Consider the following 18,888-nt stretch of genomic DNA (forward strand, 5'->3'; position numbering starts at 1 on the left):
CTTTCTAAAGTTAATGTGAGGAGATTTAGTGAATAACAAGTTAGGTTGAGAGACTAGAGATGGTTTTGCATCACTTTGTTAATACCCAGCTGGCCGATGTCATTTCCTGCTTGCAGGGGGTTTTGTCCCATTTTTATTTTAGCCCTATTCTTAGAAGGGCTGCTCACTACTGTGGCCTTCCAGCATGCTTATGGCAAAGTCAAACACAATTGAGTCATCATGATGCCATAGCATGGATATTTTATATATATATATATATTTAGGTGTAATATGTGTTAATATTTTTTAATACTTAGTTTATAGTATATTATTAGTATAGTTTTTTAATATTTTATAAAATATATATTTTAGGTGTCAAAATAATATATATAATGTTTTATATATACTCTACTCTTCAAAAGTAGGGGTAAGACTTTTTTTTTTTTTTTTAAGAAATTAATACAATTATTCAGTATGGGTGCATTAAATTGATCAAAAGTGATAGTAAAGTCATTTAGAATGTTACCAAAGATTTCTATTTCAAATAAATGCTGTTCCTTTTGAAATTTCTATCCTGAAAAAAATGTATAATGCTTTCCACAGAAATGTTTAACACTGACAATAATAAAAATGTTTCTTGAGCAAAGAATTTAAATGATTTTTTAAGTCTACTAATACACTAATGAGAGTTAGTTGACATGTAGTTGCAAAGTTATTTATAGTTAGTAGAATGACTAATGTGGTTTATTGAAATAAAGTGTAACCTAAAAATGTAATTATTTAAACTTTTTGATTATTAACCATTGTTTTCATGACCATAAATGACTACATGTGACTGATTATATACAGGTGCTGGTCATATAATTAGAATATCGTGAAAAAGTTCATTTTTTTATTGAAAATTATTTTAAAAAATGAAACTTTCATATATTGTAGATTCCCTACATGTAAAGTAAAACATTTCAAAAGTTTTTTTTTGTAAATTTGTTGATTAGAGCGTACAGCTAATGAAAGTCCAAAATCCAGTATCTCAAAATATTAGAATATTTACATTTGAGTTTCATTAAATGACCATCCCTACAGTATAAAATCCGGGTATCTTTTGTTTTTTGAAACCACACTAATGGGGAAGACTGCTGACTTGGCAATGGTCCAGGAGACAATCATTGACACCCTCCACAAAGAGAGTAAGTCACAGAAGGTCATTACTGAATGGGGTGGCTGTTTACAGAGTGATGTATCAAAGCATATTAAATGCAAAGTTGACTGGAAGGAAGAAATTGGGTAGGCAAAGGTGCACAAGCAACAGGGATGACCGCAAGCTTGAGAATACTGTCAAGTAAAGCCGATTCAAACACTTGGGAGAGCTTCACAATGAGTAGAATGAAGCCGGAGTCAGCACATCAAGAGTCACCACACTCAGACATCTTCAGGAAAAGGACTACCAAGCCACTTCTGAACCAGAGACAACGTCAGAAGCATCTTACCTGGGCTAAGGAGAAAAAGAACTGGACAGTGAACAGTGGCCGAAAGTCCTCTTTTCAGATAAAAGTAAATTTTGCATTTCATGTTGAAATCATGGTCCCAGAGTCTGAAGGAAGACTGGAGAGGCACAGAATCCAAGCTGCTTGAAGTCTAGTGTGAAGTTTCTGAAGTCAATAATGATTTGGGGGGGGGGGGGGGGGGGTCAATGCAGCCATCTTCCAGGAGATTTTGAAGCACTTTATGCTTCCATCTGCTTACAAGCTTTATGGAGATGCTGATTTCCTTTTCCAGCAGGACTTTAGCACCTGCCCACAGTGCAAAAACCACTTCCAAGTGGTTTGCTGATCATGATATTACTGTGCTTTATTGGCCAGCCAATATGCCTGACCTGAATCTATGGGATATTTTCAAGAGAAAGATGAGAAACAGTCGATCCAACAATATACAGATGATCTGAAGGCTCAATAGTGCCTCAGCAGTGCCACAGGCTGATCACTTCCATGCCACACTTCACTGATGCAGTAATTTGTGCTAGGAGCAAGTCATTTGCTGTAATATGTCCTGCCGATCAAGTATTGAGTGCACAAAAGAACATACTTTAAAGAACTTTAACTTTTCTGTTTTGCAAATCCATTTTTTGATTGATTTTAGGAAATATTCTAATATTTTGAAATACTGGATTTTGGACTTTCATGAGCTGTACGCTCTAATCATCAAAATTTAAAAAAAAAAACTTTTGAAATGTTTTACTTTACATGTAGGGAATCTAGAATATATGAAAGTTTCATTTTTAAAAATAATTTATAATAAAAAAATGAACTTTTTGATGATATTCTAATTATATGACCAGCACCTGTATATAAAATGTGTGTGTATATTTAGTGTGTCTATCAGGCTGTTAGAAGAAGCATGAATATCACTGTGTTAAGTATTTACTCCAGTCTCCTGATCCTCCGTAGGGACTTTGCCTTTGTGGCCAGTGATAAAGACACCTGCATGCTGAAGTGTCATGTGTTCCGCTGCAATTCTCCAGCCAAGACCATCGCATCTGCCCTGCATGAGATGTGCTCCAAGGTAAGATCACATGATCCTGTTAACTCTATTGTCATCATTAACATTAGCATTAACATTTTCATGATCAAAAATGTCCATATTTCAATGCTGGTGGTTTGTTTGTGATTGGTCTGTTTCCACAGATCATGGCAGAGAAAGCGGCGCTGCAGCCCTCTATGGCCCGTTCTCTCACCATGGAGAGTATCTCCCCAGAGGACTTGCCCCGCCAAGGTACAACATCTGCCTCTTTGAGAAAGTGGCATCTTTTAAAGCAGATTGGTTGGTTTTCTAAACCGCAAATGGTATCCTTTTTAATGTTTAATTTGTGCTTTCCAGTTGACTTCCTGGACGCAGTAAGGCAGAGGGTGCAGAAGTTTGAGGTGGAGTACATTGGAAACCTACCTGTATCCAGAGCAATGGGTGAGTGTGATTCGGGCCATTCAGATAACTTATAAACCCTTTTACACTGGAATGAAAGCTATAATACTATTACAACTATACTATTGTAATACTATTACAACCCATGTCCCAGACTAAAATTCATGTTTGAGCTATCTTCACTGAAAGCAACTTGCAGTGACATATCTTAAAATATAGCCTTTTATAGATAGAGCTTATTATAGAACTTTTCCCAGGAACTAGGGACCTTGGGGTTGTACTCAGTGTGTTTTGACCGCAGGGACAAGGGTCTAAATGAAGTTCTGGGTAAAAAAATTTCGGTTACACTTTAGATTACGATCCAATTCTTACTATTAACTAACTATTAACTATGACTTTTGCCTCAATAAACTCCTAATTAATTCTTATTAATAGTTGTTTGCTATTCAAATCAACAATGGAGTTTAAAAAATATGACGGATGGACTGATGACGAGGTAAGCTAGGATGAAATCCAGCGGGAACTGGAAAGTCGCATGCAGTCCTATGTCATCGCACTAATTTGCCTAATCTTCACGGTACTTTAGACCACGATGGAAACGCAGACAGCAACAGGTCTGGAGGAAAAAAGTTCCTGGGACAAATTGTTGTGGGTAATTTTGGTGGAAACGCAGCTTATGTCAGTGCTATTGTTTTGTCTCAGGATGCATGCCAGTAATGTTTTTTTCTAAGGCACGTTTACAAAAGCTAAAGTCCTAATTTAACTAAGGCCTACTCCTGGCTTAGTCTAAGCCCTGTCTGTGTAACCTTGCCATGTAGTATCAAACACTTCATGTTTGGCATATAGTATCCCTGCTCTCAAGTTTGAATTAAAATGTCACATTTAAAACATTTTCAGTGTTAAATATGAGTACAACATATTGTGGATCCAATTTGGACACAAATCAAACAGTTTTAAAAGATTTTCTCAATGAAAAGCTTAAGTTTAAAAAGATTAAGATCTAAAACCAGGTTAATTATTACTTTGGTGGCTGATTAGAGATCTAGAAACCCTAGCTTAAACATCAAAGAAAATCATGTATCGTCCTGGTAGTGATGTTTTGTATGGGTTTGTGGTTAATGTGTTTTTTATGTGTATGCTGACAGGAATGGAAGTGTTGAACAGAGCTATTGAGAGTATCATGCACTCCAGAGACAGAGATGAGTGGGAGCCTATAGTCATCCATGTGTCTGATACAGTTCTGTCTTTATGGAGAGGAGAGGTGAGAGTATATATTATTGGGACACTTTTTGCCATTGAGATGACTTGAAAAAAGTGTCCCAATCAACCTGAATTCACCCTACTGTATTTTTTTGGATATGTGGGTTTCTACTGTTAGAATTTTTTTGTAGCATGCAAAACAGTATTTGTTATGGAACAATGGGTTTCAAAGAGAAGTATGCTACATTGTTGGCCCTGTTTACACCTGGTATTAAGATGCATTTTGGTCGATCGGATGTGGGCGACGCTAAATACAGGTGTAAATGAGGTCTAAATTATTTTGAGCTGGTCCACTTTCGACCACTTCCAGAGATAGTCGAAAACACATTAGTCTGGATTGCTTTCGTAGTGTAAACGCCCATGTTGTCTAATGTGTTCGAACAGCCACAAAAGACTTCCTACTCTCTGCCTACTGACATAATGGCTGGAGACCCAAGTTTGGTTTGAAGACAAAAAACATACCAAGCACAAAGTTCTCTCCCTGATTTCTAACACACTCACAGTATTTGGCGTGGCCTTGCAGCTATCAGAGCAGAAACGAAAACTGATCTCTATGTTTTTCCTTCATCTCCAGGCGCGTTCATATGTAAAATGCGTGAGCTTATTTTGTCCATTAGATTGAAAGATCTGAAAAAACCCATACATTTACCCGCCCATAAACCCTCCCCTCGAAAAAATCAGGACAGAAGTGGTTGAAAGTGGACAAAAGAGATGGGTTAAAACACAAGATGTAAACAGGTATGTGTCGCCCCCGTCTACTTGTGATCCGATCGACCAAAATGCATCTTAATCCTAGGTGTAAACAGGGCCCATGTTTAATTCATCAAGTGCTGTAGTTTTCTCATTTTATAGGTAAATTTGCTTTGTGTTTTTAATTCAAAAGTGAAAAAAAAAAAAACTTTTGGTAGTTTAAAATTACATAGCCCCGCACATAATATGCAAGAAAAAAAAATTAAATCGTGCGCACGACTTACTAATTTGTTCCCTCGATTTACTAAATCGTGCGCATGATTTACTATTTCATTCCCTCGATTTATAAATCATGCGCATTATAAATCGAGGGAACGAAATAGTAAATCGTGCACACGTTTTAGTAAATCGAGGGAACAAATTAGTAAATCGTGCGCACGATTTAGCCTACTCAGTCAAGTCAAGTGCACTGCATTTTTTGGGTAGCTTACAATGGCCAGTGCTGTATGCTCTGCGTAAGGACACTTTGCGCACTATACACACTATTTACTGCAGTAATAGTATAAGTATTATGCTTTTCTGTACATGAACCATAGTCTTTCTGTTTTTCACTCTTTCTTTCCACTCTTGCTTTATTTCAGGATGGAGATGACCCATTTTGGGAATCCCAAGTACGTTACTTAACTTTCCTAGGCGTGGGTCATGACACACACACTTTTGCGGTCATAGTGGATGCCGGAACCCAGCGCTTTGAGTGTCACGTGTTCTGGTGTGAGCCCGATGCTGGGATCATCTCTGAGGCAGTTCAGGCTGCATGCATGGTGAGGCAATACTAAATTTATTTGACTTTCACTCTACATAATTCATAAAATATCCCACACTTAATTCATAGTTTCATAGCATCGATACAGAATTCAGTGCAAAATCAAATGTCTGGTGCCCCCTTCAGGTCCAATACCAGAAGTGCTTGGTTGCACAGACACCTCCTGTGAGGTCCAAAATGTGGCGGGCAGGCTCCAAAGTTAGACGAGCCAACTCCATGGATGGCTCCAGCTTCCCACCTCGACACCAAGGACACACACCTTCCAAAATGGCCTCTCCCAGCGTGAAGAAGGGCATGTTGGCATTTTTTGAGACGTTCCGTAATAAACATTCTGCGGTACCCACACCCTAACAACAGCGGCTCTGGGAGGGGAATGGGGCCTGATGGGCTTTGAGGAGGGGGATATCAGGACATGGAAAGATGAAAGGAATGAATAAACATGAAGCTTAGAAAGCTTAAGATATTAAAGTATCCTTTGCCTTTGGCATTTTTAAAAAACATTTAAACTTAAGCTCCCCAGTACGACCTTACAAAAAACAACCCACCTAATTGCCCTTAATAACAGTGTTTTTGAAGATTGACATATCTGAATGTAGGTGTGCAGAACAGTGTTTAAATGACATTGAGGTGCTGTGCTCTCACATTCCAAAAACTGACAGAACACCAAATGCTCTGCAGTTCAAATGCTGTTATACAAAAGTTAGTTCCTGTCCTAACATTTGATTGGTATAACGCTAATTAACTCCGCACTGACAGACGCCAACCAATACCAACAGACATGTTTGTGTGGTTTCACCAAGTACAACATGTTCATGGATCAGTATCTTTGTTGACCCTGGAACAATGTTCCAATCAACCAATCAGATTTGAGGGACAAGTTTACAGTTTATGTCAAGTTTAGGCTTACAACCAGGGTTTGGTGCTCCTACATCAGTGTTATTCACCTATCATTTCCTCCTGATTTTAGGGGTAACTTATGAGTAGGGTTAGGTTTAGGGTTAGAGATAAGGTTAGGACTAAATTTTCAGGTGGGAATGTTGTTCCAGGATCAGTAAAATGTGTTGATCCAGGAACATGGTCTTACTTGGCAAAATGACCTGTTACCCATATCAGCATCTGTTGCCGTTTGTCAGCACTAGTTTTGAACATGTTTATTCAGCATTTGTCAGCTCATGGAATGTCTGAGAAGTGCCGTATTGTAAACTAGTGATTGTTTGGGTTAAAATGGAAACCCTGATGCTCCAAAGCTTTATAATGGCAGTGCACAGAAACCACCTGTTTGAAACGCGAAAAAAAGTGCATCCATCCATCATAAACGTACTCCACATGGCTCTGGGGGGTTAATAAAGGCCTTCTGAAATGAAGTGATGCGTTTGTGTAAGAAAAATATCCATATTTAACACGTTATAAAGTAATATAACTAGCCTCCGGCCAGACCGCCTTCCGTATTCAACTTACAAAACAATCTTTTCTAGTTATTTTACTTTGTAACGTGTTAAATATGGATATTTTTTTACACAAACGCTTCGCTTCAGAAGGCCTTTATTATCCCCCCCAAGCCATGTGGAGTACGTTTATGATGGATGGATGCTTTTTTTTTTCTATATTCAAACAGGTGGTTTCCATGCACTGCCATTATAAAGCTTTGGAGCATCAGGGTTTTTATTTTAAAGTAAACTAATCCTTTAAGCCAAAAGTAGGCCTATACTTCTGCTGTGTACTTTCCAGGACAGTCTGCATAATGTAATTTTCATCAGCACCGTCCACTGATGCCTGTGCACAACATCCATGTTACACCCAATTTTGTGTACGTGCAGACTTGTGTGCAGACAACAGCACCTGTGCGAATGATTTTTGAAAGGCTTGCGCAATCAGTTGTGTGCAAGATGGAGTTGTGTGCAGAACGCAGAAAATTATGTATACCTGGGTCATAATTTTTACTTTAACCTTTACTTTTCAAAGACAAGTCCACACAGACAAAAAATCAGGCTGTGTGCAGACATCAGCTAATGACAAAAATGACGTCATGTGGACTGTCCACGAACTGGAGTGGAATGTGCAAAATGGAACTATACTTTCGGCTTAAGTAATTGAATCACTTACTCAACTGTGTGTTGCTCAGAAACGCAACGGTTGATTCTACTTTCATTGTTTTTCATTGGCGGAGCAAGAAAAGACAAAGTAATACAAAATATTGTGTATGAAATGTAAGTTACTCTATTAACTTCTTGTTTATTGATCTGTTGTATAAAAGCAGTATCACACACGCAGAAGAATAGCTGTATTGCTTGAGTGATATTGCTGAAATATGATCTATTTTGGAAGGAACAATAACTCTGATCCAACAACTGTGTGACTGAGTAACATCTAATAACCCTGGACTCCGTACAACCTCAGATTCAGAAATTAATCATATCAATATTTAAAATTTTCTAATCTTATTTCCATCTTGTTGCACAACATCTAAAAGTTGTGCAATAAGATGTATATCGCAGTTGAATCGCAATGTGTGATATATTTTGATAGCAAGTATCGATGTACAGTGACCTAATTCTTGTATGACTAATATGTAGACAGTAGAGATGTTCCCTTTAGGTCACATTTGTGTTCAAAAAGTAAATTTAGCTTCAAACCTACTATCCGTATATCAACAGTAAACCGTTTGTGAAAAAGGATGTTGTTTGCTGTTCTAATACACCTTTAAAATCAATTTAAGCTCAGAATAATCAAGGTCGTTACTTTATCTTGAGCAAACAGAGCAATCTTCACACACAACAGAAAGACCTCAATTAACGTAGTGCTATCAGTGCTAGAGTCGTGTTTTAGATAGACCCTGCTTTTGTCACTTTCACTGTTTCCATTGTGAGTTCAGAAAAGCAGATGAGGAGATATCAGTGACCCCCAATAAAGACACACATTGTTTGTTATAATCCTGGTTTGTGGAGCCCTCGGTTTAGTTCCACCGTTGCATGATTTTGCACATGCTTGGAAATTCGAGGCTTTGCTTGGGTACTTGCGAACACAGGCAGAGGGCTTTAAAAACTAATGGTACGTTTACACAACAATGATGTAGTACAAACGTAAAAGTTTTTTCTTTGTACAGATGACAACGTTATGAAAACTATCCCCGTTCACATGGATCCGCGAACCTGACTAAAAACACTGTATTATGCATGCCAAATAAGTACTACGAAAGACCAGAAAGAGTACGTGCCTGCGCATACGCTATCCTATCCTATCCACCTTATTTTTAGTTTACTACACTTCGATATTCCAAACTGATCTCACGGCAATTTCGTACGTATATTACAAGGTGGCTAATTAATACGAATTAGTACGACCTCACTCGAATTAGTATGAATTAGTACGTTTTTTTGCTAAATAATACGTATTTTACGAGTTGCCCAATTCGTACGACAATCAACAATTTTTGAAGGGGACAAATAATACAGCCAAAATTTTACTTATAAGGATATATGTAACGTTACACAAAAGAAAACCTTACAACTATTATTAGTGTAGCATGGAGACTGTGCCATTATGCTCAATGTTTCTCTTTGGTTCAATGAAAAAGCTGACTAAATATTTATTGCAATATTTTTTAAGTTGTTTACAACCAAGTCACCAAAATACGATGAATACACATTGAGCAAAACCCAACACACAACAGTAAATCTATTAGCCTTATTACAGTTCACACATATGCTTATCACAATGTTAGTTGTAGTTGGTGTGGGTGACATAGTATCCAACAAGCTATCGTAAACAAGCTACCAAACAAGCTAGGTAACATTATAATCGCTAACATAGCAGACTCACGGAAAAAATACATCAGTTATCATCATTTTTGTTTTTTTATGACTAATTACTCAGCATCGTCTGTATCAAAGAGAAAATAATCACTTCGTTGATGTGTTTTATTCATGTTTTTGAATAAGACAGCCTACTTACTGGAGTTCCTCAACTAACGTTATTGTCTGAAGAACTGTTCTCTCCCGCCGCCGGACTTGTGTGTGTAGGTGATGTGCGCGGTGGACCAAACCACTGTGAGGCAAGTGAGGGGTGACTCAAAATGTTTCTAAACTTAAAACGGCCGTTTGCGTTTGTGTTGTTTCACTACTTTTTAGTATTGTTTAGACAAATCGTACAAATTCGTACGAATTAGCCACCTTGTAAAATACGTACGAACTGGCCGTGAAATAGCGTTGGATATTCTTCTCGTTATTTCCCCACAGCGGCTAATAAATCAGAAGTCTCACACATTCACAGAAAACCTTACCTTCACGTTGAAAAATAAGGTGGATAGACTTAACACGTAATATGCATGTGCATGCCGTCACCGTTTTCACCGTTCCAGATTCACGTTTACACGGAGATGACAACGGTATCGTTTTCAAAAACTTGCACTTTGAAACCAGTTTTCAAAAGTTTGTGTTTTCAGGCCACCAAAACGCCATTGTCGTGTAAATGAACGGCCAAAACGCATAAAAAAGTTTTCCGTTTTTAGTTGAAAACGGTGTTGTGTAAACAGCCACTTTGATAATTCAGAAAAAAAAAAATTTAAAGACACAATAAAGGTGCGTACAAACGCTTTCCCCACACAGATTTTGCCATAAAGCTGCTTGGTTTAAAAGTGACTTCAGTGAACTGTGCTTCAAACATTGCTACCCTAATGACAAATTGCCCATGAAAATTCACTAATGCGACCGCACCTGCAGAACATGTGATTTACTCCCATGATGTAGAATCCACAGGAACAAACCCTTGAGCCCTTTTATTCGCATTCATTTGAATGTAATAAGCTCTTTGAAAGCTCTTACAAACTCGATCTCAGCGCATGTTGATCTGAGATGCCCACGGGCACTTGAGCACCCACGTGAATGCCACTGAAGGAAGTTATGTGATGCTATATCTAAAATATGCAACTGCACTTTCCCTTACTTTAAAAAAAAAACATGTATTATATCACAAATTAACTCAGGTCTCAATGCTAAAACAAAGGGGGAAAGTATAGAAGCGATTGACTCTTCAGCATGTAAACTCATTGAAAAGAAGCCTTGAGAAAGAGTTTGACTGATAGTCTTAGTTAATGGTCATGTAGCACCTTGTGTTTCTTATTTTTTTCCTATTTATACTCTCTGTAAAGAAATCTCTATATATTTGCAGTATTTCAGCACAAAACTAGGATGTCATGTAAATGGTTTTGTATTATTCTTTGTGTTTGTTATTATTGTTGTTAATCAGATTGACATGTCGACCTGAATCCACCATTTGGTGGAGTGTGTTAGGACATTAAACTGCTTCAATCTCTGTCTCTGTTCACATTTATTTGTGCGTCAGTGTCTTATACACACTCTTTTCCCTCACCATTTCAAATCCTTCCTTTTGTTGTGTCCAGAACAATGTCATTGCATGTACAGTGTATTATTCCATTGAATTCCTTCAAGTTAAAAGTCTTTGGCGTGGATAGATTCCTCATTCTCTAAACTGGGCTCCTGTTGTTTTGTGTCCAGAGTGTGATAAACATCTTTAAAATGGAGAAAAGACATTTAATTGTCAGACATCTACTACAAAACATAGAGTGCTGACTTCCTCAGGAAGCACACTGCTGGTAAAAGTGTGAGAACCTTTGGTTTATCTTGTCTTTGATGTCAAGAAAGATTTGATACCAATGTGCAGATGCGAATTTACAAAATGCTTCTAAAGGTCTCAGACAGACAGCACATGTCTTTGTATGTCACTGTATCGGGTCACTTATCTCAGATTGTGTATGCTTACCCTCATTTTGGTTTGTACGTCCTTTAAGAGATTCATACTGCTCTGTTTCTCTTTGTTCAAGCTCTGTGACACAAAACAATAATCTCTTAAAATATATCACAAAACAATTACATTTTATAATTTAAATGAAATTAAAAATAACAAAAAGATTACAAACAAACTAGCTGTTTTACAACATGCAGCATATAATTACACTTTGAAAGTTCTAATACTTTGAAATTGACTTTTTATGACTATCATATTTTATAATATTTTTTTGTAATTTTGTAATATTATTGCTTGCCTTTTTCGACTGTAAGATCAGTAGTTTTTCCGGAATGTAAATTGGTTTCTTGCATCTCTAAATTATTTCGGCATGAAACATGGAAACTGGAAAATTAGGTTGATATGTAAATGCTGAAACATCTTTATATGAGTGGAATTCTTCTTGATTATTATGCAAAACAAATGAAGCAATGAATTATACCTTGGTTTGAGATGAATGTGTCTCCAGTACAAGTAGATAAAAAACACAAATGCCATGACAGCGACCCACAGTGCTACAGCAATACTGATGAGAGGATCCTTTCCTGAGCAGTTCATCTCAACAGATGCATTTTCTTCATTGCCAGAAAAATCCACTGGGGCAATTGGGCAAAAATTAAATTAAATTTTAAATTAAATTAAAGTTGGTCTGATATTACAATGTTATGCTGTTTTGGAATTCCACTGTGTCAAAAAAAGCATAAAAGGTGTAAAATATACAGTATAAATATTGGATGGGAATAAGACCAATTTTATGTACGCAGAACCAAGTTGCGGTATACATGAAATGAAATCAGTCTTACCTGAGGTATCCTGAGACATTGATCCTGGTGTTATCAAAAATTTTATTTTATAATTTGCATTAAATTAAGGTCTAAATGCATTCAGTAACACACGAATGTATATGACAGAATTTTGATTTGCACAACAGTGTCTTGTTAAAAGTGTGTGGGCGAGGGGCGTTAATCTGCAGAGACAAGGAAATAGCCAAGAGGTCTTCAGACGGCTTGTTGCACAGCAGCATTTTAATGAATTTTTAATTGTGAAGTTAAAACCTCAAACCTGAGTTCACTTACATTTTCACCCATAGCAAACCATTTAAAGTGCAAATTATTACCTCATGACCTTATGTTTGACTCTAATCAATATCTATTGGGCAATGATCATTGTAATTAATAAGCTGTAAAATTTACATAGGCATACAAGTGAGGGGGAAAATAAATATGTGACAAGATTCTAAGAAACACTAAAACTATTCCCTTTTCACATTTTGGAACTAGGTGTAAAACTTCACCAAAGAGCAAGCACACACAAATAAGTCTGACTAAATGTTAAAGTTCCCCTGTAGTGAAAATCAAGTTTTTAATGTTGTTTATGTCTATGTGGTGTTTTTAATATGCTTTAAGACAAACCATGTGCAAATTCATAACTCAACACTATATCTTCTATTTAAAACTGCAGTGAAAAAAGATGTTTTTTTTCTGACATCACAAACTACCTTGTAACCAATCATGTCAACGTTCCGGTGGGCTTTAGCATAACATTAAACTATGACCGCTCTGAAGCAGGAGAGTCTTCAGAGAATAGATCCCGATATATTTTTCTGTTGATATAAAAAATCGGGTAGATTTGGCAATATAGCGGGTGTATGATGTATGTTATGATGAACTATATGCCTTTCTCCACTGACGTTAAGGTATTCAAAGCATTTCTTTTTTTTTATTTTTTATACAGTCTATGGTTTCTAAGTATAGCTACTGATTGTTAGAAGACAGCTGTCTGACTCGCGAACGGGAACATGGTTTGTGTAACATTAACAACACATTATTAGCTGTTTGATAATGTAGTCAAGCAAAAGGTGAATCATATTAATTACCTTATGTGTCTGGCGTTGTAAAAAAAAAGCGATACCATTGTGCAGAGTTTACCTCAGTAAGTTCAGGAGTGGATCTCCTGAGCTTGTGCGAGTGAGTGGAGGCGGGGCTAATTAGCATATTCACAAATCCGCGTATAATAAATGAGGCAAGGGTGTAGAGTTGCATTCAAGCTATCTTAAGTCATGAAGAAATTTTTTTCACAGGAAAAAATGTTTAAATGCGTCATTTTGGTGATCAAAGATGAGTTTTAAGGAATAAAATTATTGAAAACAGGGGGACTTTAAAGGCCCACTGAAGTGTTTTGGAACTCACAGCATTATTCAATGTGTTGACATAATTTCATCTAAACAGGAAGACGGGGCGGGACATATCCAACAGCCCCTCTGCTTTTTTAAAATAGCCAATAGCGTTTTGTTTATATCACAGCTCAGCCAGAGTCCTTAAGCTTGGTAAACATCAGTTTCCTTCGCATCTCTAACCATCTCTAACCGGTTCGCGTGACACTAACGTAAAAAAAGACTTCATTCGCCTCAGTGGAAAGCATATTTAACTTGTCTTAATCAGGGTTGGGGAGTAACGGAATACATGTAACGGCGCTACGTAATCAGGATACAAAAATCAAGTAACTGTAATTTGTTACAGTTACGTCAAAAAACATAGTAATCAGATTACAGTTACATTTTGAAAAAAGGGGGAATACTATTAGGATTACAATCGTTTCATTTAAAACTAAATAAAATATTATTTTGCCATAATAACACATATTAAGTGCTGCTTGATTATACAGTATTTCCTGGTTCTGTTGCCAGTGATGACCAACGTGAGCCACCCGCTGGTGCATGCGCAAATAACACCCGTCTACAATCTCCTCAGACGCAGATTGAACCACTGCTGCTAACTGAAACGATGCTGCCGGCGGCGAAAAACGCTTTCAATTCATGGAAATTTCGCTGCTATTTTGTTTTCAAAGAAGAAAATGCAAACAACATGGTTGTACAGTGCAAACTCTGCCTTCCAGCTATGAAAACACTTTCTTTATCAAAGGACTAAAAAATAATCTGTAATACCACACTGTAGCCACTAGATGTCTGAATAGCCCTTTACAAATATATTCAGGGCTGTGTATTCCCAAATTGTGGAAATGAGACATGATTGCTTAGTTTTAATAGGTTTTAAAAGTAACCAAAATGCTAAACATTAAAATTAAAGCAGAACAAACATAAACAGAAATGTTTGATCTAAGCTTGTTCAGTTTGGTTATGATCTGATGTCACTTTTATGTTTTTAAGCCCTAAACAACGATAATAATATTGCAATAGATAATTTATCTGATTTTTAGAAATGCAATTTATCTCTTTCTTTTTTATTTCTTTCTTTCTTTGTAAATGTGACCTTGAAGTAATCCAAAAGTAATCAGATTACATTACTTTTATATTGTGGTACTTGGATTACGTTACTGAATACTTTTTTTATGAAGTAATTTGTAACTGTAACGGAATACATTTTTAAAGTAACCCTCCCAAGCCTGGTCTTAATCATTCCCTATCCCTTATATGGTGCCCTATGTGCCATTCATCATGTAGAAAATAGTAAATGTGTGAACAAGTGACCGATTTCAGCCCCAGCTTCAGCGTAATAATGTAAGGGGCGGGACGCTTTAGATTCTAGAGATCATTTGATTGGACAGAAGATCTGATGAGAAGCTGAAGTGTGCAGTTTTGAATGCTTATATCTCCTAAATGTGAATTTTGTTATTGTTTTGGAACACACCAGCTTATTCATAACCTTAAGGCTATGTTCATACTAAAAGCTAAAAAACTTACATTTTGATTTCAGGGGGACTTTAACAGAGTGAGCTATGATTTGGGACAATCATTTTTTTTCCTGTAAGTGAGCTGCCAAATTTGCAGTGAAACAGTCTGAACCTGATTCTTGTAATCGAATGTCTTGGAAATGCTTAGGAAATTAAACAGCTTGAGCGAGTCTTTTCAATTGCCCATGCTTTCATTCAACAACTGAAAATGTTTCTTCAAAAACTGATCTTGGATTAGTCACATTGATGCACTTGGTGCATACAGCTGCAAGCACCACTGGTCAGTTCTGTGTAGTCTTTCGTCTGGCTTTCTTTGTGTGCATAATTTCATGTCGACAAATGTATTGTGCACATTATGTGTACTAACTATGCCAAAAAAGTGTTTATCGTGAGGGGGCACCCGGATTTGAACCGGGGACCTCTTGATCTGCAGTCAAATGCTCTACCACTGAGCTATACCCCCACCCGCTAAACACTAATATGCAGATACATACTTGAACATTAGCTTAGGATCAGAATGGATTCTTGCTGCTTACATATAATTAATATATATTTTTAAATACATACCCCTCTAATATATGTTGTCATAAACGATAACATAACAATAATCTTGTATTAAACAGCGACCAAAAATATTCATACGTCGCGGTCACATGATAACAGTGTTTCCGGAGATTGACAGGAAGTGCATTTATGCTGATCGTCAAGACGAAATTCGCTTGAAGATGGTAATGTAGAGCTCCAGTTTGTTTTTTCATTATTGATTTAATTTTGTTGCATTTCATAAGGTCGTGATGTGTGTTATTTTCTTGCTGTCCATTTCACAGTGTGAAAGTATGTGCGTTTGAGGTTAATAAAATGCTTATTTGTGCTTTACTGGTATTTAGCTAGTTAGCTAGCATAGCACAATAGTTCGTGTTTATTTATATTCCAGGACAGATTAATCAGTCATAATTTCCACTTAAAAGTATCGATCTTTTATTATTTGCCGCGACAGAAATTAGTAATATCAGAATTAATTTTGCCACTTAGTTGTTAGCTTCTAAATGAATTGTGATGTGTCATGGCCTTACTTTCACTTTGTATTAGTCTTACCTGTAAAGACTGAAAACATTAACGCAGCGTGGTAGCTAACCACTCATTCAGGCCTTTTTAACCTGTGAATTTCGACATTTAGTTTCCTTTTCTTTATATTTCTATAATAATAATACTGTGTTTTCTGCAGAATACTCGTGGCCTGCGCTCTCAGCTGAAGGACAGTGTTCCTGTCACAGGTCTGTGTCCACAGGCAGGACCTTATGGAGTTCAAGACTCTTTGCGAAGAGGGTGAGTTCTTCTGGCCATAGAAACCTTATAAATAGGCATTTCTTTATGCTTATTTATATTCTAAAGATTTCATTTTGCTGTGACCATAGGTTCTCAAGTGTAAAAAATGAGCTTCTACCGAGTCATCCATTGGAGCTCTCTGAGAAAAATGTAAGTAGAATGGCTGCTTGAGTGCATTGTCCTACAAAATACATATAAATGTATATGAATACATGTGCAGGATGGATGCTAAAATGGAGGGGGGAAAATATTGAACAGAACATATCAGGAAAAATACTGGTATTAAATGATGATACTCTTGCTAAGACCCGAAATGTATTGTGATATACATCATTTTAAATAGTCACATCTATACAAACATATATTGTATAATTGTTAAATAACATAGTAGGACTGATTATAATAAATTTAATATACAAACATTAGAAAAAACTCGAATTATTGTATATGCCTTATAGGTAACCATTCATTACCATTAAATAATAAGCCTCAGAAACATATAAAATAAATAGCCATTAGCTCAATAAGTGTGTATTGAATCCACCAATGCTTATTAGTGTTGAGTGGAACGTAGTGTCAAATGTAAGCCTGTAACGATTCATTAATTGTCTAATCATGGTTATTTGCAATTATTTGAGATAACTGCAATAATTTCAATCACATTTTGAATAATAAAAAATAAAAAAAAACAGTTGTAAAGTACAGTCAAAGTTCTTTCTTCATACAAAATGAAGGCTTGTGTTTAATCATACTGCATTATATTATATTATAGTTATTTAAATATTGTCACGGCATTAAATCATATGGGCATATTTTATTATAATGTTTATTATTATATTATATACGATTCGAAGTAAAAAAAAAAAAAAACATCTTAGGCTTACACTGTAAGTGACATGACAGTGTACAATGACAAACCAAATGAAATTGTTCATAGCAATTATTTCTGACATTTAAAGATGCAATGTGTAAAATTTGGGAGGATCTATTGACAGAAATGCAATATAATATACATAACTATGTTTTCAGTGGTGTATAAAAATCTTACATAATGAACCGTTGTTTTTATTACCTTAGAATGAGCCATTTATATCTACATACACCGCGGGTCCCCACTCCATGTCAAATCATCATTTTGCGCCGGCATGTTTCTACAGCAGCCCTAAACGGACAAACACTCTACAGAGCGTGTTTCATCACTATGTTGTTCTTCTTCGTGTTTTTAGAAGCAGCTTGCATTCGTCACTACGTTAAATGCGCACAAAGGAGTAGTAGTAGTAGTCGTCTGGTTTACGGAAGCAGAGACCGTTCTTTGTTAGAAGCAAGAAGAAACTTCATTGCTTGACTGGCTAACGTACTCTCTGCTGTCTCCGACGAAGACATCTTTGACTTGTATCGGCCAGATGGCCACCGTAGCTTCTCTATTTTGCTTTAAAAGGGAGAGGTGAGCTGCCATTGGTTGCAGTTTGCAACCTCCCCGCTAGATGCTAAAATTTACACACTGCACCTTTAATCATCAGCACAAAATGCATGATTGTGATTTTTAACAAGATTGGGCAACACTTCATTTTACAGTGTCTTTGTTACATGTACTTTCTATAGTAACAGTAAATTATACAAGCACCTAACCCTTATAGTAAAAATGTGTTATTCACTTTTACTCTGTGTATTTACACTGTAACAAGGACATCTTAAAGTGTAACCCCAGCTTGTATTATGTGAAACCAGTTTCAGCTTAACCAGGACAAGATGAATTTCAACACATTAAGGAACATCCAGGGTCTCCACGCACCCCTCAAACTACAGATGGAGTACAGAGCGGCTAGACAGGTGTTTATGACACTTGCTCACATATAAATTATACCATAAACTGTACACCCTATGCTCATTATGACCATCGTATTTAAATATTGCACTCACCTTCTTTCAGATTCAGCGTTTGCCCTTCCTGCCAAGCTCAAATCTGGCCCTGGATACCCTCAGAGGTAGTGATGACTACATTGGCTTTGAGGACATCCTCAATGGTACGAAGAAACATCCATCATAACACACACACACACGTTACCTTTCATGTTCTTAAAGTTATGAGCTGTTTAGTTCCTTGCTTGAGTTTGCTTTATAAAAACATGGTTGTAGTGATTGCTGGTTGTATTACAGTTTACTTGGACAATTTGACAAGTGTTTTTTGTGCAGTATATTAGGTTTATATGTAACTTTTTTCCCCCCTCAGATCCTGTCCAGAGTGAGATGATGGGCGATCCTCACATCATGACCGAATACAAGCTTGGTGTCCTGTGAGGATGCCGTTTCAGCACGAGTCTGTAGATTGTGTTATATGCATTGTTTGACTGCTGTTTCTAATAAAATGTACAATTTGAATTCAGAAATCATTACTGTGATGC

General features: G+C 36.7%; 2 protein-coding genes, 2 long non-coding RNA genes and 1 other non-coding gene across 5 annotated transcripts in view; 2 read left to right on the forward strand and 3 right to left on the reverse strand.

Annotated features, from left to right (window-relative positions):
* apbb3 (amyloid beta (A4) precursor protein-binding, family B, member 3) overlaps positions 1 to 6,019 on the forward strand; it is a 32,012-nt gene extending 25,993 nt beyond the window's left edge. The window contains exons 7-12 of the mRNA XM_051878582.1: positions 2,424 to 2,538; positions 2,661 to 2,748; positions 2,854 to 2,937; positions 4,041 to 4,156; positions 5,487 to 5,666; positions 5,795 to 6,019. Of these exons, the coding sequence (XP_051734542.1) occupies positions 2,424 to 2,538; positions 2,661 to 2,748; positions 2,854 to 2,937; positions 4,041 to 4,156; positions 5,487 to 5,666; positions 5,795 to 6,019 (808 nt within the window). The remainder of the gene's footprint in view (positions 1 to 2,423; positions 2,539 to 2,660; positions 2,749 to 2,853; positions 2,938 to 4,040; positions 4,157 to 5,486; positions 5,667 to 5,794) is intronic.
* On the reverse strand, positions 5,917 to 11,461 carry LOC127504139 (uncharacterized). Its single transcript, XR_007927296.1, has 3 exons — positions 11,447 to 11,461; positions 9,620 to 11,195; positions 5,917 to 6,056 (listed from the first exon to the last, which is right to left on the reverse strand). It is a non-coding gene; the product is annotated as an uncharacterized LOC127504139 (long non-coding RNA).
* A 268-nt stretch (positions 11,462 to 11,729) lies between these two features.
* Positions 11,730 to 13,438, reverse strand: LOC127504140 (uncharacterized). The gene is made up of 3 exons (XR_007927297.1): positions 13,347 to 13,438; positions 11,913 to 12,066; positions 11,730 to 11,815 (listed from the first exon to the last, which is right to left on the reverse strand). It is a non-coding gene; the product is annotated as an uncharacterized LOC127504140 (long non-coding RNA).
* A 2,113-nt stretch (positions 13,439 to 15,551) lies between these two features.
* On the reverse strand, positions 15,552 to 15,623 carry trnac-gca (transfer RNA cysteine (anticodon GCA)). Its single transcript has one exon. It is a non-coding gene; the product is annotated as a tRNA-Cys (tRNA).
* Positions 15,624 to 15,768: 145 nt separating this feature from the next.
* pomp (proteasome maturation protein) lies at positions 15,769 to 18,865 on the forward strand. Its single transcript, XM_051877070.1, has 6 exons — positions 15,769 to 15,888; positions 16,386 to 16,486; positions 16,576 to 16,636; positions 18,215 to 18,316; positions 18,417 to 18,510; positions 18,717 to 18,865. The coding sequence occupies exons 1-6, from the start codon at positions 15,814 to 15,816 to the stop codon at positions 18,782 to 18,784; spliced, it is 501 nt and encodes a 166-aa protein (XP_051733030.1). The 5' UTR covers positions 15,769 to 15,813; the 3' UTR covers positions 18,785 to 18,865.
* Positions 18,866 to 18,888: the final 23 nt, after the last annotated feature.

The sequence above is a fragment of the Ctenopharyngodon idella genome, chromosome 21 (genome assembly GCF_019924925.1).
Source record: "Ctenopharyngodon idella isolate HZGC_01 chromosome 21, HZGC01, whole genome shotgun sequence".
Lineage (NCBI taxonomy): Eukaryota > Metazoa > Chordata > Actinopteri > Cypriniformes > Xenocyprididae > Ctenopharyngodon > Ctenopharyngodon idella.